General features: G+C 40.5%; 1 protein-coding gene across 1 annotated transcript in view; it reads right to left on the bottom strand.

The window, feature by feature from the left end:
• myo3a (myosin IIIA) overlaps nt 1–24,260 on the bottom strand; it is a 437,289-nt gene that overhangs the window by 201,310 nt on the left and 211,719 nt on the right. The window contains exons 10-11 of the mRNA XM_063042509.1: nt 8,898–8,994; nt 7,599–7,715 (exon numbers count right to left, since the gene is read on the bottom strand). Coding sequence (XP_062898579.1) covers nt 7,599–7,715; nt 8,898–8,994 — 214 coding nt within the window. The remainder of the gene's footprint in view (nt 1–7,598; nt 7,716–8,897; nt 8,995–24,260) is intronic.

Here is a 24,260-nt window from a genome sequence, read left to right as displayed (position 1 = left end):
GTGTCAGAGAAGATGGACCTCTTATTGCTAGTAGAGGCAGCATGGTAGTATAGCAGTTAGCGTAACGCTCTTGCAGTGCCAGCGACCCATGTTCAATTCTACTGATGTCTGTAAGGAGTTTGTACATTCTCCCTGTACATCGTAGCATTGGTTTCCTCCAGGTGCTCCAGTTTTCTTCCACATCCTAAAGACCTAAGGTTAATTCGTCACCTGGGTGTAATTAAGTGGCACGAGCTTGCTGTGCCAGAAAGGCCTGTTACCCTGATGTATCTCTAAATAAAATAAAATAAAAGATTATTTCATGCTATAACTTCAAACTGCTCTCATAATCATTGAACAGTACATACAAGTTACAGCAGGTCCTTACACAGGTTTGCTTCTCTCCATTGAAATACATGAGTGAAATTGGCAGATACACTAGTGAAATTTAAGAGACTACTAGACAGGTATATAGAGGAATTTAAGTTGGGGGGGGTGTTATATGGGAGGCAGGGTTTAAGGGTCAGCACAACATTATGGGCCGAAGGGCCCGCACTGTGCTGTACTGTTCTATGTTCTTTGAAATTAATGACAAGTTCCAAATTTAATCTGTCATTGTTTCCATAAGCTGATTCAACAACATTACTGCTGGAGAAATGCAACAAGTTTGTGCATCGCTGTTAGAAACCATAATGGTTTCGATATCAATGAGCAGTTGTGAAAATCCAAGACAGGAACAAACAGCAAGTTCAGAAAACTCCAGTGGAATGTAACCAACAATGTCTGGATTAAGTTCAAGGGTCTCAAACCTTCTGACATACTCAATGGTAATTACCAGCAGCTCTGCACACAACTTCCCAATGGGTTGAGGTCCAGCTACTCTACTTCCAGTTTTATTTCTCCAAATATTTTCCAAGTTTTCTGCATGCCATTCAATAATTATTCTGTGGAGCTACCATTGTTAATTGATAAATAATAAATATCTTGGCACCTCCACTTTATTTTAGCTCCTACTTTCCAAAGAGTACCTACCCTTTTCATTCTTCCTACTAGAATAATCCACCCTATATTTACCTCACTAAAAATTCATTTGGTATTTCATGGGATGATTAAGGCAACTGTGAATTTGGTTCATGGGTTGTCTATCTCATTTCTTTTATCACAACATTTCTAGAAGAGCAACTAACAGGTTATTGACCAAGGTTCTAATGCTTTTCCCTTGTTAACAATAATTTGTTTATAATTTTAGTTATCCATTTTGGAGGTATCTGGGCATTGCTGTAAATGCCAGTATTTATTGCCCAACTTTTGAGAAGATTGAGGGGGGATCTTATTGAAACGTATAAAATCCTAAAGGGATTGGACAGGCTAGATGCAGGAAGATTGTTCCTGATGTTGGGGAAGTCCAGAACGAGGGGTCACAGTTTGAGGATAAAGGGGAAGCCTTTTAGGATTGAGATTAGGAAAAACTTCTTCACACAGAGAGTGGTGAATCTGTGGAATTCTCTGCCACAGGAAACAGTTGAGGCCAGTTCATTGGCTATATTTAAGAGGGAGTTAGATAAGGCCCTTGTGGCTAAAGGGATCAGTGGGTATGGAGAGAAGGCAGGTACGGGGTTCTGAGTTGGATGATCAGCCATGATCATACTGAATGACGGTGCAGGCTCGAAGGGCTGAATGGCCTACTCCTGCACCTATTTTCTATGTTTCTATGTTTCTAACTCGAATTGCTCTTGGGAAAATGGTGGTAAGCCATCTTAAACTGCCACAGTTCTTCTGGTGAAGATTCTCTTAGGGAAAGCTATTTCAGGGTTCATAACCAAAGAAAATGAAGGCATGTGGATATATTGGGATAGCATGCAACTTGCCGATATCACGTTTCTACATGTTTGAAGCCCTCAATGTGAATGCTACTTTGCCTTCAGAGGTCATCTCATTTTACATTTGGGACTCAATTCTTACTTCCATGTTTGGACCAAGGCTTTGATTATGACCTGGAGCAACTGATCCTGGCAAAACCCCGAATGGGGACTGATCGATAGATTATAGATACGGTACCTATAAAAAGTATTCAGCCCCTTGTAAGCTTTCATGTTTTATTGTTTTACATCATTGAATCACAGTGGATTTAATTTGGCTTTTTTGACACTGATCAACAGAAAAAGATTCTTTCGTGTCGAAGTGTAAACCAATCTCTAAAAAGTGATCTAAATTAACTACAAATATGAAACATAAAATAAATGATTACATAAGTATTCACCCCCTTCTAGTCAGTATTTCATAGATGCGCCTTTGGCGACAATTACAGCCTCAAGTCTGTGTGGATAGGTCTCTTTCAGCTTTGCACATCTAGACACTGCAATTTTACCTCATTCTTCTTTACAAAACTGCTCAAGCTCTGTCAGAGTGCATGGGGATCGTGAGTGAACAGCACTTTTCAAATCCAACTACAAATTCTCAACTGGAATGAGGTCTAGACTCTGACTTGGCCACTCCAGGACAATAACTTTGTTGTTTTTAAGCTATTCCTGTGTAGCTTTAGCTTTATGCCTAGGTCATTGTCTTGCTGGAAAACAATTTTTTTCCCAAGTCACAGTTCTCTTGTAGACAGCTTCAGGTTTTCTTCCAAGATTTCCCTGTATTTTGCTCCATTCATTTTACCCTCTACCTTCACAAGCCTTCTAGGGACTGCTGTAGTGAAGCATCCCCACAGCATGATGTAGCCACCACCGTGCTTCATGGTAGAGGTGGTGTGTTTTTGATGATGTGCAGTGTCTGGCTTACGTCAAATGCAGTGTTTAGGCAAATTCTAGCTGAGATTTTATGTGAATTTTTTTTTTAACAGTGGCTTTCTCTTAGCCACTTTTCCATAAATCTGCAACCGGTGAAGCACCTGGGTAACAGTTGCTGTAACAGTGCAGTCTCTCCCATCTCAGCCACTGAAGCTTGTAACTCCTCCAAAGTTGTCATGGGTCCCTTGGTGGACTCCCTCACTCATCTCCTTCTTGCACAGTCACTCAGGGTTTTGAAGATGGCCTGCTCTAGGCAGATTTACAGCTATGACATATTCTTTCCATTTCTTGATGATTGACTTAACTGTACAACAAGGGATATTCAGTGACTTGGAAACTTTCTTGTATCCATCTCCTGACTTGTGCTTTACAATAACTTTTTCGCAGAATTGCTTGGAGTGTTCTTTTGTCTTAATGTTGTATTTTTTGCCAGGATACTGACTCATAAACAGTTGGACATTCCAGATACATGTGTATTAGAAACATAGAAACATAGAAAACCTACAGCACAATACAGGGCCTTTGGCCCACAAAACTGTGCCGAACATGACCCTACCTTAGAAATTACTAGGCTTACCGATAACACTCTATTTGTCTAAGCTCCATGTACCTATCCAAAAGTCTCTTAAAAGACCCCATCGTATCCGCCTCCACCACCGTTGCCAGAAGCCCATTCCACGCACTCACCAATCTCTGAGTAAAAAACTTACCCCTGACATCTCCTCTGTACCTGCTCCCCAACACCTTAAACCTGTGTCCTCTTGTGGCAACTATTTCAGCCATGGGAAAAAGCCTCTGACTCTCCACACGATCAATGCCTCTCATCATTTTATACACCTCTCTCATCCTCCGTCGCTCCAAGGAGAAAAGGCCGAGTTCACTCAACCTATTCTCATAAGTCATGCTCCCCAATCCAGGCAACATCCTTGGAAATCTCCTCAGCACCCTTTCTATGGCTTCCACATCCTTCCTGTAGTGAGCTACAATCAATTGAAACACCTTGACTGCACACAGGTCTCCAAAACCACATCTCCATTTAACTAATTATGTGACTTCTAAACCAATTTGTCTTCTCCAGTGATGATTTGGTGTGTCAAATTAAAGGGGGTGAAGACTTATTATTTTGTGTTTTATATTTGTAATTAATTTAGATCACTTTGTAGAGATCTGTCTTCACTTTGATATGGAAGAGTTTTTTTCTGTCGATCTTTGTCAAAAAAGCCAGATTAAATCCATTGTGATTCAATGTTGCAGAACAATAAAACATGAAAACTTCCAAACATTATTTTCCAATTGCTGGAGCCTTGATCAATATTTTTGTTTCTTTTCTAGCCGTAGGCGAGGTACTGGAGGACCGATGAGTCACTAATGTTGTTCTATTATTTGTGAGGAACGAAGGATAATCCTGGAAACTATAGACCGATGAGTCTCACATCAATGGTAGGGACGTTACTGGAGAGTATATACAGTGTACAAGAATAAAGTGGGATATAGATCAGTTGCAGATATGGGTGGTGAAATGGCAGATGGAGTTTTACCCAGCCAAATGTGAAGTGTTGAATCTTGATATGTCAGAAGTAAAGACACAGTACACTGTTAAGGGCAAAAGCCTTAACAGTGTTGATGAACAGAGGGATCTTGGGGTCCAAATTTGTAGCTCTCTGAAAATGGCTACATAGGTTGATAGGGTGATTAAGAAAGCATAGAAAGTTTGAATAGACATTAATTAATAAATAAGATATGGTTGTATTTATTCGTTGAGGCATTGGGTTCAAAAGTCAAGAAGTTATGTTGCAGATTTATAAAACTTTAGTTAAACTGCATCTGGAATATTGCATATAGTTGTGGTTGTCCCTTTATATGAAGGATGTCAAAGCTTTGGATAGGATACAGAACAGGTTTTCCAGGACGTTGACTGGATTAGAGGCATATGCCTCGAGAGAGTGGGACAAACTTGGTTTGTTTTCTCTGGAGTGGAAGAGGCTGAGAGGAGATCTGATACATGTTTATTAGATTACGAGAGGCATAGATAGAGTAGGTAGACACTATGAGGGGTGATTGATAAGTTTGTGGCCTAAGGTAGAAGGAGTCAGTTTTAGAAAACCTAGCATATTTATTTTTCAACATAGTCCCCTCCTACATTTACACACTTAGTCCAGCGGTCATGGAGCATACGGATCTTGGACCTCCAGAAAGTGTCCACAGCAGGGGTGATTGATAAGTTCGTGGCCTAAGGTAGAAAGAGATGTTATACAGCTCTCGTTACATGCACATGCAGTTCAACTCTTTGAATGATTATGCGGAAAGTTTGAAGTTAATAACTCATCAGTTTATAACTCATCAGGGGTGATTGATAAGTTTGTGGCCTAAGGTAGAAGGAGATGAGCTATTAACTTCAAACTTTCTGCATAATCACTCAACGAGTTGACCTGCCTGTGCATGTAACGAGAGCTGTATAACTCATCTCCTTCTACCGTAGGCCACAAACTTACCAATCACCCCTGCTGTGGGTACTTTCTGGAGGTCCAAGATCCATATGCTCCACGTCCGCTGGACTAAGTGTGTAAATATAGGAGGGGACTATGTTGAAAAATAAATGTGCTCGATTTTATAAGATTGACTCCTTCAACCTTAGGCCATGAACTTATCAATCATCCCTCGTATCTTTTCCCAGGGTTGAAATGTCTAATACTAGAAGTCATGCTCTTAAGGTGAGGGGGCAGTAATTTCAAAGGAAATGTGAGAAGCATTTTTTTTTACACAGAAATCGGTGGCTGCCTGGAATGTTCTGTTTAGTGTGGTAGAGGCAAATACATCAGGAACTTTTAAGAGACGTTTGAACATGAAGAAAATGGAAGGATATGGGCATTGAAGAAACTAGTTTAGTTGCCCATTTGAATACTAATTTAATTGGTTCGGACAGCATTGTGGACCACAGGACTTGTTCCTGTGCTGTATTGTTCTATGTTCTAATTGATTTTTTCAAAAGAACGGTAAGTTAAAATGACTGAAAGGTTCATTAATCCTATGAAATGATGATTCTTCAGTTGCATATAATAAAAATCCATTGTTTTCTTCAAACCTGTACTTTATGTTTAATTATGATTTCACCTCAAACCTACAGTTTAATACAGACAAGTGGAGTTTAATACAGACAAGTGTGAGGTATTGCACGTTGGAAGGACAAACCAAGGTAGAACATACAGGGTTAATGGTAAGGCACTGAGGAGTGCAGTAGAACAGAGGGGTCTGGGAATACAGATACAAAATTCCCTAAAAGTGACGTCACAGGTAGATAGGGTCGTAAAGAGAGCTTTTGGTACATTGGCCTTTAGTAATCAAAGTATTGAGTATAAGAGCTGGAATGTTATGATGAGGTTGTATAAGGCATTGGTGAGGCCGAATCTGGGGTATTATGTTCAGTTTTGGTCACCAAATTACAGGAAGGATAAAAATAAGGTTGAAAGAGTGCAGAGAAGGTTTACAAGGATGTCGCTGGGACTTGAGAAACTCAGTTACAGAGAAAGGTTGAATGGGTTAGGACTTTATTCCCTGGAGCGTAGAAGTATGAGGGGGGATTTGATAGAGGTATATAAAATTATGATGGGTATAGATAGAGTGAATGCAAGCAGACTTTTTTCCACTGAGGCAAGGGGAGAAAAAAACCAGAGGACATGGGTTAAGGGTGAGGGGGGAAAAGTTTAAAGGGAAAATTAGGGGGGGGCTTCTTCACACACAGAGCGGTGGGAGTCTGAAATGAGCTGCCAGACAAGGTGGTAAATACGGGTTCTTTTTTAACATTTAAGAATAAATTGGACAGATACATGGATGGGAGGTGTATGGAGGGATATGGTCCGTGTGCAGGTCAGTGGGACTAGGCAGAAAATGGTTCGGCACAGCCAAGAAGGGCCAAAAGGCCTGTTTCTGTGCTGTAGTTTCTATGGTTTCTAAGGTTTCTACACCTATATGCTCTTGCTATTCCACTTGATTTTAGGAATTGTCTAATATTCCAGTAAGAAGGAGGAAAATTGAAGAGAATTCCAAAATATTTTCACCCTCTGAATATAAAAAAAAACACCCTATTTGGTTCTCAAATAGCCTAATCTTTAATTTGAGAATAATGGATGTTTCAATGTTGACTGGAAGATACAATCTCCCTGAATCCACCCTGTCATGCCTTCATTTTGAATCCTCCTGAAGATCTCTAGAGCATACAGGCCAAGCCGACTTGCTATCTCCTCATCTGAGAGAATTTGCATCTGTATTAGCTCCAAACAAAATACCTTTTAAATAAAAACCCAGTGTGGTCAATTTGAAAGCAATGTTAAACACATTATTTACCAGCCATTTACAATGTTAATGTGAGGAATATGTAAGTTATGAATAATGAAAATGTGAAGGAAAGTGCATATATGCTTCGTCCATCTAGGGAATGAAAATGATTTTCTATTGACGTAAGGCAAACCAATCAATTGTGCTGATGTCATATTCTGTGAATCATTACCCTCAATTGAATGTTTGAAGCCTTTGAAATGGAATGCAGATTTGATGTTCTTTTTCTGCTATACTTATCGAGGGGGAAGATACCATCTGCTTTTATCAAGAGGTTCACAGCTTCTCAACAGAACCAAAAAAAAATCTCCAAAATACATAAATAGTTCAATTTCATTTAAGAGTCTAACTAAAGCAGTTTTGCTATTAAATAGATAGCTTTCTGGAAAATATTATCACATTATATTATTGTGAAAAGTAAAATATTTGGTTCAATTCTGCATTACAGTCACTGAGAATTGCTAGGCTGAATAGTTGCTATGATTAGTAGCTAACCTCTGAGGAATAGATATCCAGTTTTTGGAATGGATTAACAGCGATAAGGATGTCTCCGACGTAAGTATATATCTGCTCCTTGAGGTACCGCTTTTGTAACTGTTCAGTGACTGTACTCTGGCAAGAGACAACAAGTAAAATATTGCATAATTACATAAAGTATGTGAATAAAGTTAAAGCATTGATATTTACAGTGGCTGAATTTATAAACTGTTGGATGGACGTAGAACATGTCTGGTTCCCGCTTCAGGAAACAAGCTAATTAACCAACTTGTCAAAGACTGTTCCAAGGGAACCTACAATCTAGGAGCCTCTGACTTTCCTGATGTTAGCTGGGGTTTGCAGGAGAGTCAGTGTGAGTGAATGGTTGGCAGCATAAGCAATATGGGACAGTTAAACAAGGGGAGTTAGAAATAGACTGGAGATAGGTAAGGTATGGGATGGAGAGCTTGTACGTGCAAGGTTTTGGCGATTGTGCAAGAGGGACCAGTTTAGTGGATTAGAAAGTGGCTCTTTTGTCCCCCAAGCAGTACTGGAAATGTTTTAAATCTCTCATTTTTTTGTGAACGCTCTTCATATGATGATATGTGCCTATGATACTGCTGCAAATAAGATTTTCATACACGTACTGTACTTGTTGTTTTTCTCCACGCTCTGTGACGATTGGGTGGCAATCTTGCCGTTTCTTTAGCATGTGTCTGGGTTTTATGAGGCCGAGTTGCTAGCTCGATGCTCAACCCAGCACGGAGCCAGCTGGAGTCGAACCCGGGACCACTCACTTTGAAGCCCGGTGTGGATGCCACTACACCACCGGCCGGTACCCAACATGTACTTAGGCCTGTGACAATAAATTCAACTTTGACCTTTGACTTTACATGTCAAGCTTCTCAAATCCTGGAAAACCTAGAATGGCCAGCTGAAAGTGATGTAAAAATCTCAAGTGCACAGTTCCATGACAATCTAAGCACATTTGCAGGTAGTGGGATGGATCTACACATGTGGATATCAGCTGGAAATGGGAGAAGAGTTGTGCTGGGACTGGGGTTCAGATGTTTTTGCAATTTAATAACATGCTTGAACAAGCACATATACATGTCTTAGGAGGTTAAATTGCCCTCTCAGAAGTCAGTTATCCACAAGCAGATATTATCAACCTCAAATGTCATTAATCTCAGCCCATTTCAATTTATCATATTACAATTTTTCCAAATAATCTTTGAATTAATAAGGCCAATTATCTTTGAGTGAAGTTCAAACACATTAGATTAAACAGAAATAAACACATTTTAATTTTCTTACTTCATCAAGTACTTCAAGTGTAGCCAGATCATCTGTGCTATCCAGATTTGACATGCCCTTCATATATTGATCCTTCTTTGTATGAATACGTTCATGCCTGTGAAAAATAGGATTCTTGTCAAATCTGTGCTTAATATCAGAGATCAGCCTCCAGTCCAAAAGGTTTTCTTTGAAACAATTTCACAGCTAAATGAACAGTACTGTCAACAATTTGCAACACAATAAAAGAGTAATTGGAGACATGATTTATGGTAGGTTACATGCTTGGAAGAAAAGAGTAACCAAGGCCCATGAATTCACATTTAACTCAGTCTGCTATTGATTAAGTGATAGAGATTGCTTTGACTGATCAGTATTACCATTGTATCATGTGACAATTTTGGAAGGTTGAAGGTGATCTAGATTAACCTTGTTTTTCTTCATACAACGGTCCAAGAATTTGAGGAAGGTGAGGAGAGGGGCATTGAGTATTGAGGAGAAATGGGGAGGATTATCATTTTGATTTATTAACTTGACATTGGCCATTGTGTCCCATAAATATGTGTGGCACTCATTACTTTCTAATAGAAATTGGATCAGTCACATTCTTCATTTTCAATCCTCAATAAAACAAGGAGGAACAATGCTGAAATAATTATAAATACCACCGCGGTTGGTTTAAAGTATTAAAGATATAATTGCTGCAGCTTTGAATGCAGATTGAAACAGCTGTGCATTGAGAGCTGCAGGATACACATGCCTCTAACTGTGACCGTCCTGTTGCTCTTGTGCTGCCCATTGTGTCTTGCTCTATGCATCAAGAATGCTTCCGTCTGAAGAGATGCCTATTTTTGCTCCTCTTCCCCAAGTCACCACTGCCATGCCTACCCCCACTGTTTGATGAACTACCCTCCACCATTGAAACAGTTTTTCCTGAGCCACTCTTCATCAAAGTTCAAAGTACGTTTCTTATCAAAGAATGTATGCATTATACAACCCAGGGATCCATCTCCTTACAAGCAGTCACAAAGCAAATAAACGTCAAAAGAACCCATTAAAAAAAGATCATTAAAACACCCAATGAACAGAGGGAGAACAAAAGCAAATTGTGCAAACAATAACAGTAAGCAAATAGCTGAAGTTTAACAGAAGACATGAAACCAGGCCTCACTAGAGCTGGAGCAGGGCACAGCCTCAGTTCATTGCAAAGCCGAGTAAACTCCACAGGACTGCAGTCTTGAAGCCAGTATTACTGCAGCTGGAGTAACTACAGCCTCAGTTCAGCGCAGAACAGAGTAAACGTTGTGGAGCAGTGAGTAGAACTGGGAAGAACTGTTCCTCGCCCTGCCTCCAGTCCTGGCACCCTTGATCTTTCCAATCTAGCCTGGCGCTTAAATTATCCAAAGCGAGGTCGATCCTTGCTCCTGGTCTGCTCTGGGGCCTGAATCCACCACCACAATTTGGCTTGTACTCGAACTTTCCAATTCAGCCCGGTACTGGAATCAATCAGACATCGGTATTTTCCTCGCTCTTGGAGTCACCATGACCCTGCCTTGACCATGCTTAGACCTGGCCTCCATCTCTTCATTTGCCTCAACCATGCCTTCCGTGCGCCTCTGTCTCTTCCACTGCTCACCTCTCCACTGTTAGCATTGATTGTTGTTAATGAAGTGTTATTAAAAAAGGTATTTAGTAGTTTTCTTTGTTCTGATTTTGCCGATGCTAAGTAATCAGCAGGCATCACCAGCACTATCTTAAACCAGAATTGCAAGTGACTTCAACCAGGCCAGATTCCACCAGATATCCTGACTCACCAGGGGCCCATATACCCTTTGTCCATTTCAACACAAACATGAAAGATGCCTACCAACCCCATCAACAATTTGGTAAATCAGATCACCAGGCTGTGCTCTTTCTCCCTTTATACAAACGAACTAGACTGAAAGGATCCAGTATAGAAACCATTACAGTGTTGTTCTGAGGAAATAAATGAGTTTCTTTTGTGTTGGTAGGCTGGTCCATATTCAAAGACTCATCTGGTGGGCTGGATAGGTGTGTCACTACCATCATGGAATTTACCAGGAAGTGTGATGCCGACTGTATACTAAAAGGGACAATCCGGGTATTTCCAAACTGACAACATAATATCCCAACTCCCATAATTATACTCATATATATAGGACCAATGTGACAAAAACTCTTTTTATGACCCTATCTACCTGTGTCGTCTCATTCAAGGAAATATGGATTTCTATTCAAAGATCCATTCCTTATACCCCTCTGTTCACTGTGTGTCCTCCCAAGGTGCAACATCTCGCACTTGTCTGTATTAAATTCCATCTGCCATCTTTTGAGCTGGTCCAAATCCCACTGTAAGCTTTAATAGACTTTCTCGCTGTTCACTGTGCCACCAATATTGGTGTCAAACTGATTCAATTTACCACATTATCATCCGAATCATTAATACAGATGCCAAACAATAACAAGCCCAGCACCATTCCTGCAGCTCACCACTAGTCACTCATTTCCAGTCGGAGATGCAACCGCCTACTACCATTCTCTGGCTTCTCCCGCGAAGCTACTGTTATTTGTTCACCTTGAATGACTGGCAACAGAATCCTCTGGACCAGCCTCCCACTGGCAACTTTGACAAAAACCTTGTTAAAGTCCATGTAAACAATGTCCACTCTCTATCCTTTATCAACTTTTCCTGGTAACCTCCTTGAAAATCTCTATAAGAATGGTTAGACATTACATATCACCATAAAGCCATGTTGACTATCGATAATCAGGCCCTATCTTTCCAAGTACTTATATATTCTGTTCCTTAGAATACCTTCCAATAATTCACCCATTAATTTTCCAGATTTTTCTTAGAGCCTTTTTTGTACAATGGGACACTAGTTGCCCTCCTGTTCTTCAGCTCCTCTCCCATGGTTAAGGATAATTTAAATACTTATGCCACGGCCCCTGTAATTCCTGCATTATCTTCCTACAAGTTTCTGGGGACATCCTCCCTAATTTTCTTCAGGACACCAAGCACTTCTGCTTTTGTAAATGGATAAGGTTCAGGACCACACTCTTGTTTTACCACAGTTCTTTAAGCATTGTGACAATCTCCTGAGTAAGTACAACTGCCAAAGTCCAGTTTAAGATCTCCCCCATCTCTTTTGGCTCCATGCATAGATGACCACTCTCATCTTCAAGTGGATCAATTTTGTCCCTTGCTTTCCTTTTGTTTTACTATATCTGCAGAAGCCCTTGCGATTCTCCTACATCTTATCTTCCAAAGCAACCTCGTGTCATTTTTTAGCATTCTGATTTCTCTCTTCATGCATTTCCTCATACTTGTCAAGTGTTTCCTTGCTGTCTATACTTTCTATGCACCTCCTCCTTCTTCTTAAGCAGAGCCTCAATACCCCTCAAAAACCAAAATTTCCTAAACCTATTAACCTTACTTCTTCTAACAGGAACATACAAACTCTGTACTCTCAAGGTTTAAATTTTGAAGGCTTCCTACTTACCAAACATCCCTTTGCCAGAAAACAACTTATCCCAATCCATACCTGTCAGATCCTTTCTGATGCCATCAAAATTGGCCTTTCTCCAAGTTAGAATGTGAATAGCTTTTTGATAAATAGATATCCATTTCAGACAGAGGCAGGAATGATATAAGAAGCCTTTCAGAGATTTGATTTGAGTGCTAACCATAGGATATTCAGTTCTTAATCATTTTTCTGTTCCATATGCGTGTAGTCCTGGGTTGTAGCTTTTTAAGGCTGGCACCAAGTTTTTAGGAAGCACGAAGCAGCTCTGAGCATGTATGTCTGGGTTATTTATTGTCCCTTGGCTCGATGGTGAAATTGAAGGGTGACAAGCAATCAGCAGGAGAAACTTTTTGTGTTGCACAGTATCTTTGTGGAGAAAGAAAATGCTGAAGTTTTAGGTTAAAACCCTGCATCAGATTATTTGTTGTTCCATATTAAAACAGCTGCAGTCTCTTGTGACTCCAAGGTGAGGGATATGTCTGCCCATAAAATTCAGATAGTGTAGGGGTAAAGTCTAATTGTTCTTTATGATCCACAGATACACATGGATAGTCCACTTCTCAGTGGATTAATTTATGGTATGCTAAATGCTGGTAGTGGCACACACATGGAAGATAGATGTTCTCAATGTGGAGATGACACTTCATCTTCACATGGATAAGATGGTTATGGTAAATAACAGCTGCAATTGCAGCAGATAATTTGGTAAGGATGAATGCAGTTGAGTTCTGGTACACAATGGTTCTGTCGGTCAGAAGGCAGAAATAACCTTTATTATAGACCAGCTGGGTCTGTGGTGGTGCTTCTCAAATTGAAATTCCTGCACCCAGAGTGCAAGCTGTACTTTCAATCCTTCTTTAGTGATTTTTGATATGAAGAAGTAATAATTTATCAGTGGGAGAGCAGTTTTCCCTTAAAAACTTGTTATACTGAGAACTTTTAGATTTGACTGCCCCTCCTTTCCCCTTACAAAAATGCACAGATGCCCAGTGGCCACTTTATTCAGTATAGGAGTGGAACCTGGTGTGGTCTGAAACATAGAAACATAGAAAATAGGTGCAGGAGTAGGCCATTCGGCCCCTTGAGCCTGCACCGGCATTCAGTATGATCATGGCTGGTCATCCAACTCAGAACCCTGTACCTGCCTTCTCTCCATACCCACTGATCCCCGTAGCCACAAGGGCCATATCTAACTCCCTCTTAAATATAGCCAATGAACTGACCTCGCAAACACGAGGAATTCTGCAGATGTTGGAAATTCAAGCAACACACAATGAACAAAACAATGAACTGGCCTCAACTGTTTCCTGCGGCAGAGATTTCCACAGATTCACTACTCTCTGTGTGAAGAAGTTTTTCCTCATCGCGGTCTAAAAGGCTTCCCCTTTATCCTTAAACTGTGACCCCTCGTTCTGGACTTCCCCAAATTGGAAACTATCTTCCTGCATCTGGCCTGTCCAATCCCTTTAGAATTTTATACGTTTCAATAAGATCCCCCCTCAATCTTCTAAATTCCAGCGAGTATAAGCCTAGTCGATCCAATCTTTCATCATATGAAAGTCCTGCCATCCCAGAAATCAATCTGGTGAACCTTCTTTGTACTCCCTCTATGCCAAGAATGTCTTTCTTCAGATTAGGGGACCAAAACTGCACACAATACTCCAGGTGTGGTCTCACCAAGGCCTTGTACAACTGCAGTAGTACCTCCCTGCTCCTGTATTCGAATCGTCTTGCTATGAATGCCAGCATACCATTCGCCTTTTTCACCGCCTGCTGTACCTGCATGCCCACTTTCAATGACTGGTGTACAATGACACCCAGATCTCGTTGCACCTCCCCTTTTCCTAATTGGTCACTATTCAGGTAATAATCTGTTTTCCTGTTTTTGCCACCAAAGTGGATAACCTCACATTTATCCACATTAAATTGCATCTGCCATGAATTTGCACACTCACCTAACCTATCCAAGTCACCCTGCATCCTCTTAGCATCCTCCTCACAGCTAACAAAGCCGCCCAGCTTCGTGTCATCCGCAAACTTGGAGATGCTGCATTTAATTCCCTCATCTAAGTCATTAATATATATTGTAAACAACTGGGGTCCCAGCACTGAGCCTTGTGGTACCCCACTAGTCACTGCATGCCATTCTGAAAAGGTCCCATTTATTGCCACTTTTTGCTTCCTGTCTGCCAACAAATTCTCTATCCACATCAATACCTTACCCCCAAAACCGTGTGCTTTAAGTTTGCTCACTAATCTCCTGTGTGGAACCTTGTCAAAAGCCTTTTGAAAATCCAAATATACCACATCCACTGGTTCTCCCCTATCCACTCTACTAGTTACATACTCAAAAAATTCTATGAGATTCGTCAGACATGATTTTCCTGTCACAAATCCATGCTGACTTCATCTGATGATTTCGCCGCTTTCCAAATGTGCTGTTATCACATCTTTGATAACTGACTCTAGCATTTTCCTCACCACTGATGTCAGGCTAACCGGTCTATAATTCCCCGGTTTCTCTCTCCCTCCTTTTTTAAAAAGCGGGGTTACATTAGCCACCCTCCAATCCTCAGGAACTAATCCAGAATCTAAAGTGTTTTGAAAAATTATCACCAATGCATCCACTATTTCTTGGGCTACTTCCTTAAGCACTCTGGGATGCAGAGCATCTGGCCCTGGTGATTTATCTGCCTTTAATCCCTTCAATTTACCTAACACCACTTCCCTACTAACATGTATTTCCCTCAGTTCCTCCATCTCACTAGATTCACTTCTGCTGCTGTAGCCCATCCACTTCAAGGTTCGATATGTTTTGCATTCAGAAATACACATCTGCACACCAAGTTGGTTATTTGAGTTACTGTCGCCTTCCTGTCAGCTTGAACCAGTCTGCCCATTCTCTTCTGACCTCTCTCATTAACAAAGCATTTTTGCCTAAAGAACTACCTCTCACTGAATGTTTTCTTTTCATTTTAACATTCTCTGTAAACTCTGGAGACTGTTCTGCATGAAAATCGGAAGAGATCAACAGTTTCTGAGAGATTCAAACTATCCTATCTGGCTCCAAGAATCATTCCATGGTCAAAGTCACTTTGATCACGTTTCTTCCCATTCTGATGTTTGGTGTGAACAACTGAACTTCTTGACCATGTCTGCATGCTTGTATGCACTCAGTTGCTGGCACGTGGAGTAAATCACCAGGTTCAGCCTGTCCTAGTTGGAGTTTGCAGCATTTGCAGGGTTTTGGAATTATTTTTCCAGGAAGATTATAGATGTAAACTGGACTTGGAGAAGTACCATTTGTGACTATAAGTATCTTCAACATTTTTGGGATTGTAGCATATCATAGTACCTTGGAATTCACCTGCAAGTTTTGATTAAAACCTAAATTTAAGGTTTGCTGCTCAACAAATGATGCGTTAATTTGTTCAAATCTGAAGGCGAGAAAATCACAGCTCCTCTAAGGGAAACATTGTTCTAGAATTGATACATCCAAAATACTGTAAATCAGAAAATGAGATCAAATTCTACTGACTTCTCATCTACTATAGAGTTCATGTATCTATAATAAGACTTAGATTTTATGATGTAAATCACAGGAGAGCTATGCTACCTTGATTACAAAATACGCTTAGTGACAATTTGCTCAAGGAACTGACAATCATGCACGTCACACTAGGCTGGCTGTGAAAAAAAATGTTTGCATCTCAGCTTGTTCAGAAAGCGTATAATTGAAGGTCAGAGAGTGGTGTTTGCCAACGTTAAGGACTATGGTCCCGAAGACCCCATTGGACACAAGAGGGGAGAGGGCAATTCTTCTGTATAATTCCTATTACTCGGATGAAGGTTCAATGACATCCATTATATAATAGGATTTCTGGGATTTTTCAACTAACAAAGCTTTTATAGAACACCTTTGCTAACCTTAAGATAAAGAACAAAGGGAGAAGAAACCCACCCCCTCCAATGTTTCCTCCTGCACGTACTGTCCACCTAGTTTCCTTCGCCGCTAGTTCATCATTCCCAACATCGCCTCCTACCTGGTGCCCCCTTTCATGTACTATCTGGTGTTGATCCTCCCCGCCTCCTACTGTTTAGCTATATACTGGCAGTTTTTCTGTTCCCTTAATCCTGATGAATGGTCACAGTCCAAAAATGGCAGCACACAACTTTTGCCTCCACAGGTACTGCTTGACCTGCTGAGTTCTTCCCGTGTTTTGTTTTTAATAGCAGCGCTTAGCTTCACCCACATATTTTAAAAGTTACCAGGGCAGGGGAGGCTGTTGAATCTACCTATATATGTATAGAATGGAGCACGAAGCGTGCTGTAATGAACTGGCATCCTGAAGAACAGCACTGAACAGGGTATCAGTGCTTAGAGTGCTTCATAGTGACATCATCCTTAAGAACAATGTCATGTTCCCCAGGTATGTCTGTAGCACACAGCCTTCAGCACCACCTCCCATATTTATTTGTTTATCTATTATCTATTTATTTATTTGTTTGTTTGTTTGTTTGTTTATTTCATCGCAGAATAGACCCTTCTGGTCATTCAAACTACATTGCCCTGATTTAATCCTAGCCTAAGCATGGGACAATTTACAATGACTACTCAAGCTGCCAACTTGTATGTCTTTAGACTGTGGAAGGAAACTGGAGCACCTGGAGGAAACCCACGCAGTCATGGGGAGAACGTACAAACTCCTTACGGGCAGCGGCAGGAATTGAAATTGGGTCGTCTGCACTGTAAAGCGTTGTGCCAACCACTATGCTACCATGCCACCCCTTTTTAAGTTGTGAAACTACTTATCCAACAGCTGGTGGTACATGAGTATGTATTTCCTCTAAGTTATTTCCCTTGGAAGGATATAGGCGGAAAGCGGAAAACTGGGACTAAAGGCTGATTTATACTTGTGCGTCAACTCGACGCCGTAGGTATGGTGTTGCTGCAAAACCTATGCAGAGCCTATGTGGATCCCTACGCCGTAGCCTAATGCGCACCTCTCCCGAAATGTAACCACGCGTTGTGGCAATGCAGACCGCAACAACTGTGATTGGTTCGCCTGGTAGCATCGCATTTACTCCTACGCTGCAATAGTTTCCCATTGGGCGACTGAAGGGCAGGGAAGGAACTCTGGCTGCAATACTTTCCATAAAGCTTTACAGACCTCCAAAATTATGGAGGACACATTTCGCTTTTATGAAAAAAGTAGCTCGCTTTAAACTTGATTACCCCGAGAAAGACTACCATGATCATGAAGCCTTGTGCGGGCAGGTGTGCGTGCGCGTGCGTGACGTAAGTGAGTTGCAGAGCGATGCAGACACACCAATGCACAAGTATAAATGCACACAACGCGCGTAGGCCACTTGCGTAGGTTACGGCGTGAGTTGACGCACAAGTATAAATCAGCCTTAACTGGATGGGCACTGTGGTCACTGTGAACTTTTTGGGCATGAGGGCCTGTTTTGATATTTATGACTCCGTGACTCAATCACCCTAAATATTGGAAGAATTAAAACTATCATATTTAAGTTCTACCACAAAGTTCACTCCCTAGAAGCCTGTCCCATCACTCACCATGGCAGCTCTTTGAACTAACTGTTCACAGCTGCAGAGTTATATTAGATCCTGATGTGAGATTCTCACTGAATATCCAGATTGTCACTAGGACAACACTTCTTCCACTATAACACTGCACAGCTGCTCCCTGTCTCAGCTTCTGTGCTGATGAAATCCTTTAGAAGCTCTTAACTTGAGTATTCAATAAACTTGTTGTGGATCGTCCATCTTCCAATTCATCCAGATCTTTTTTGTGCCTATTTCCAAACTTGCTCTGTTCACCCATATTTTGCTGTTCCATGCTGCCAACCTACTGAGTATTGGTTCAAATGAGTTCCCAACTTTATATTAGAAGCTCCCATGGTCTGGTCCCTCTGTGATATTTGTGGTCTTTCAACTCTGGAAAATCCCCAACTCCATCACCTCACTCATGGAGTCGAAGGTCCTAAAGTCCTAGAATCTAGAATCTGTTTCTTAAAGCTTTTCACATCTCTTCCTCCAAATCTTCTTCTAAGAAACTTCTTAAAACCTAACTATTTGAATCCTTGAACCAGCTGATTGTCTTCAGGGTATTTTTCTTACAAAGTTTGGTGTAAAAATTTCTCTGGTAATCCTTCTATAAATTGCCTTGAAACATTTTACTTTGTAAAATGTGCAATATAAAAACAAATAGCTAATACTTGTTCACTTTGTAATGTATTTTCATCATGTTACTACCAAGTTCTTTTGTATCATTTTCCAGGTTTCTTAAGCACTTTACTTACCATCAAGTCCATAACTTTACAGTCAATCATTGCCATTCCTTAGCTCCATCCTTTTATTTATTTTTCCTTTCCCATTTCCTTTCTTATCTTTCATCTATTAATCCTGGTAAAGGAAGCCTTTTCAAGCATGTTAAAAATCTTTTCACTTTTCAGCAGGAACATTTTCTGTATATGCCTAGCCTTGCCTGTTTTTGTTTAATGGGTTTAATTTACTTAGAGACAATGGCAATTGCATATTCAATACTCTTGGATCCATTCAATGAAGTATCTAAATTCAAATGTTAAGACGATAAACTATTTCAGAGAGAAATGAATCAGAAGATTTAAGAACTGATATTTTGTATTGTGCAATGTGCCAACAATTATTTTATTTCCTGACTTTTAATTTGAATGAAGCTAATCTGTCAGTACTGTTAATTAAAAATAAATTGAAAAATTCCAGCTGATCTTTTCAAATGTCCATTTACCTGGTAGCAGCAGATATGTTAGCCTAGGCACAATTCTAGCAGCTAACAAGACCAACACATCATCGTAACTTCAATGTCATTGGTGCCCAAGTAAAAAAAATTATCTCTCAAAACAGAAATAGAAATAGATGACATTTAAACATTGAAAGTACTTTGAATATTAACATTTTAACATAATGTTGGCTGGGGAAGGAGAAGCCGGCGGATGGGCTGGAGAAGGTTTGGAGGAGCTGATCTGGGTGCAGACCATGCTGCTGCCGGCTACTCAAAGACATCGGAGCTGGTGTGCAAAAGCAGCACGCATTGTATCTGTGAGTGACTCTTGGATGCTTCCCTTGCAAGACTCAGTTGCACATTGACAATGCAAGATGCTGCAGGCCAGTTTGGTGGTGAGACAGGCAATGAGGCAGTAGGCTGGCCTCAGTTGTAGCAAGGACAAGGCCTCAGGCTGCTGCAGTCCAGGTGAGACAACACTGGACGAGGTGTAGTGTGGGGTCTGTGCTCAGTTAGGAACTGGCTTCTACCATCAGTGCTGCCCTCCAGTGTTAGACTGGCAGAAGGACAGACTGGATTGCCAGGACTTGGACCATCAATTTGCTTGTCACTTTGGGACTTGGACTATAGATGTGTTTCCTTGTGTAACGATTGTGTGGGTTTTTCTCCCTCTCTCACTGTTTTGAATGTATTTTATGCAACTTGGCCCCAGAGGAATGCTGGCCCGTTTGACTGTGTCCATGTATGGTCTGAATGAAAATTAAACTTGATTTGATTTGATTTGATTTTTGATTTGGTGTCACAGCAGCAGCCTTGCACTCAACATCAGTAAGACCAAAGAGCAGATTGTGGACTTCAGAAAGGGCAGGACGAGGGAACACAAACAAGTACTCATAGAGGGATCAGAAGTGGAGAGAGTGAGCAATTTCAAGTTCCTGGGTGTCAATATCTGAGGATCTAACCTGGCCGCAACATATCCATGCAGCCATAAAGAAGGCAAGACAGAGGCTCTATTTCATTAGGAATTTGAGGAGTTGGTTTGTCACCTAAACCACTCAAAAACTTCTACAGACATACAGTGAAGAGCGTTCTGACTGGCTGCATCGTCATCTGGTATGGGGGGAGGGCTACTGCACAGGATCAAAGTAAGCTGCAGAATGTTGTAAAATTAGTCAGCTCCATCATGGTTGCTAGGCTATTCAGTATTCAAGACATCTTCAAGGAACAGTGCTCAGAGAAGTGGCATCCATCATCAAGGACAGCCATCACTCAGGGCATGCCCTCTTATCATTGCTACCATCAGGTGGGAGATACAGAAGCTTGAAGGCACACACTCAGCGATTCAGGAACAGCTTCTTCCCCTCTGTCATCCAATTTCTAAATGGACATTGAATCCATGAACACTACCTCACAACTTTTTTTAAAATTTCTGTTTTTGCACAACTATGTACTTACTGTATATACTTACTGTATTTCATTTTTTCTATATTTATCATGTATTGCATTGTACTGCTGCCACAAAGTTAACAAGATTCATGACATATGCTGGTGATATTAAACCTGATTCTGATAATCATAAGATCATGATTCATAGGATTGTTCGCCACAGAAAATTGACAACTGTGATGCCACATTGGGCCCGTATCCCTCTCGTCTTTTCCTCTCCAAGTACCTGCCCAACTGCCTTTTAAATGTTGTAATTGTATCTGCCTCCAGCAACTCTTTCCAGATAACTGCCATCATTTGTGTGCAAAATATACCACTCAGATCTCATTTAAATTTCTCCTTTCTTACTTTAAAACTACATCCTCTAGTTTAAGACTCCTCTACTTTGGGAAAAAGAGTCTATTCTCTCTCGTACATCATTTTGGTGACCCCTCAATCTCCTCCAATAGGAATCAATGGAGCCAATCCAACTCTCTGTAGAATTACAATGCTCTATTCCAGGCCATTTCTAGGTGAGTCTATTTTGAACTGTCTCTAGTGCTACCAAATCCTTCCTATAGCGTGGGAACCATGACTGTGGTTTAAACAATATTTTGTACAATAGCAGCATGACATCCCAACTCTTATAAAATGCTGGACGAACACAGCAGTGCAGGCAGCATCTATAGAGGGGAGCAAACAGACAATCTTTTGGGCCAAGACACTTTATCAGGACTGGAAGGGAAGGTGGTCAAACTCACGTTAGAGGAGCAACACCTCATATTTCTCAAACCTGATTGCATGAACATCAATTTCTCTGATTTCCTTTAATCACTCCCCACTTTTCTTTACCACTTCCCACACTGCTATTCCCTCTTTTCAGTTTCTCCATCTCCTCAACATCTGTTCTCAGGGTGAGTCTTTCTATTCTAGGGCATCTGAGACGTTCTTCTTCAAAGAAAGGGTTTCCCTTCCATCATCATCAATGCTGCCATCAATACTGCCCTCACATGCATTTCCTCCAGTTTCAACACATCTGTGATCACCCCATCCTTCTCATGCCAAAACAGGTTATATGCAAAAGTATGTGAATGGTATGCATCGTTACACTACCAGATCATAAGTGCACATCTCGATAAAAGTAAAAAAACTAAGAGTAAACAAATTATCCCTGGCACCATGTTTTTCTTTCAATTAATTTTGGAATTACAAAACATAACAGTAGCAATGAGTAGTTATTAAAATGAACCTGAGACAACTACCTACCTGTTGAAGCACAGCAAGACGGAGTTAAAAAAAAGACAGAAGACAGATAAAAATCATGGCGTCATTCATAAAACAAAAGAAGTAGAAATAGCTGGCTACATCAGAAAGATACACACATTTGATTGCACAAGAGATAACTGGATATTGTTTACTGAGTGAATTGAGCAATAATTTGTAGCAAATGAAACAATGAAAAGCAGGTGCTAGTTTTGCTGAGTACATTGGGTGATGGGTGAAAGGGCATATGGTATGCTTAGAAGTTTGATTGCTCCAACCAAATCAGCTGAAATGAGCTTTGCTGATATCATGAAATTAATACAGGAACCATTGTTAATGCAGGATCGAAAACCATTGTTAATTGCAGAACACTTCAGGTTACATAAGTGGAATCAAGAAAGAAGAGGTGTCCATTTCAATGTGTGTAGCTGAAATGAAGAAGTAGTCTGAGCATTATCAGTTCAGTACTGTGCTTAATGATGCAGTGAGAGATCATTCAGTTTATGGAATTTTACAAGAAAGCATTCAAAATGGAGCATAACTGAAGCATAACTTACATTTAAAAGAGCAATTGAAATCACTGTATCAATAGAAACAGTAAACAGAGACACAATTGAGTTGCAATCAGGAATGAAAATGAGCATGAACAAAATTGCAATGTTTAAACAGAAACCTGCCTGGCTGAACAAATTGTATTATCTTTATGGTAAGGTGTCACATACACAAGACCATTGCTGGTTTAAAGACAAAACTTGCAGAAAATTCAACAAAGTAGGACAGATACAAAGAGTATATCACACAGTCAAGAACAAATGGACTGCACAGGGAAGAGAAAATGATAAAAAGTAAAGTTGCAGTTTCAAAATGAGCACTAATCTGCATCCTGTTGATAAAAAGTCTGATAACAATAAGAGTGACACAGGACTGAGTAGCCTTGAGATTTAGATGTGAAGACTGACAATAGACAAACAATATAACTTACACTAGAAGTGAACGGCAAATCAATTACAAAGGAATTGGAAACTGGCTCAACTGTTTAAGTAATTTCACAAAGTAAGTTTGAATGGCGTTTAAAAGATACTGAAATGAAGCCTGCAGATATCCAAGAACTTGTACTGGAGAAATATAACTCCTGGGGGAAGGACATTCGTTGCAGTGAACTACAATAACTAACAAACTACATTGGGCTTGTATGTGATAAAAACAGGAGGGTCATCATTGTGGAGATATGATTGGCTGAGGCAACTACAACTTGATTGGAGATCAGTCTACCATTTGAATAACACAATCCCTGAATAGAGTCAACTGAAAGTGAATTAAAAAAGGTACTGGATGATGTCACAGCAGTGTTCAAGGATAGAATTGGAAAACTCAAATATACTAAGGGTAAAATAGTGTTAAATAAAAATGCCAATGTTTTAGAAAGCCTGTACGGTTCATTATACCATCTGTGATAAAGTAGCCAGTGAGCTAAGTCGCATGGCAGCTGAAGAAATTCTTTTCAAGGTTGAATGGAGCCCATGGACAATGTCAGTGGTCCCAGAATCCAAGAAGGATGGTTCTGTCAGGATCTGTGGTGATTTTAGGAACACCATCAATCCAGTACTGAAAATACAGGAGATCAAGACCCTCAACCCAGGATAGAGGATATCTTTGCAAATATTTCTGAAGAAAAACACCTGCACAGTGGACTTAGCTGTGGCTTACCTACAGATGGAGATAGAAGAAAAGTCCGAAGTGCTTCTCACCATAAACATTCACAAAGGACTTTCTTACTATAATAAGGTTATTACTTATAAACTTATGATTTTGAGACTTATAAGGCCTCCCCTCTCACTGTGACAGAAGTGATACCCCTCTCTCCCTTGTTAGTGAGGGAGAGAGCCTGTGGAAATCTGATGTGTTTTTTCTTGATGGACTCTAGATCATGGCTTCTTTAGGGTCTTTCCTATTGTTTGAATGGCAGGTGGTGGGAAACTGATGCTTTTGCTGAGGCAAGTGGGCAAGGGGAAGGGACAAGTGTTGATGTTTGTGCATGGGAGGGGAGCTTTGGGGTTCCAACATTTTTCTGCTATTCATTCACATTTCTTCTGTTTTGTGGATGTCTCTGAAGAGTAAGAATGTCAGGTTGTACACTGTATACATTCTCAGTTATTAACTGGGACTACTAATCCAATGAACATTTGAACCACTGAACTTTTTTTTAGAGTTAGCATGTGCAAGAAAGCTATAGATCAGGCACTGCAAGGCTGCCAAACACTCAGAATTGTTGCTGCTAAGGATGACAAGAAACATTTCTAAAATCTCAAGACAGTGCTGAAAAGATTAGAAGATTATGGGCTCAGAGCCCAATACAACAA

Source organism: Mobula hypostoma, chromosome 3 (assembly GCF_963921235.1).
Source record: "Mobula hypostoma chromosome 3, sMobHyp1.1, whole genome shotgun sequence".
Lineage (NCBI taxonomy): Eukaryota > Metazoa > Chordata > Chondrichthyes > Myliobatiformes > Myliobatidae > Mobula > Mobula hypostoma.
This window is presented reverse-complemented; position numbering and strand designations above follow the sequence as displayed.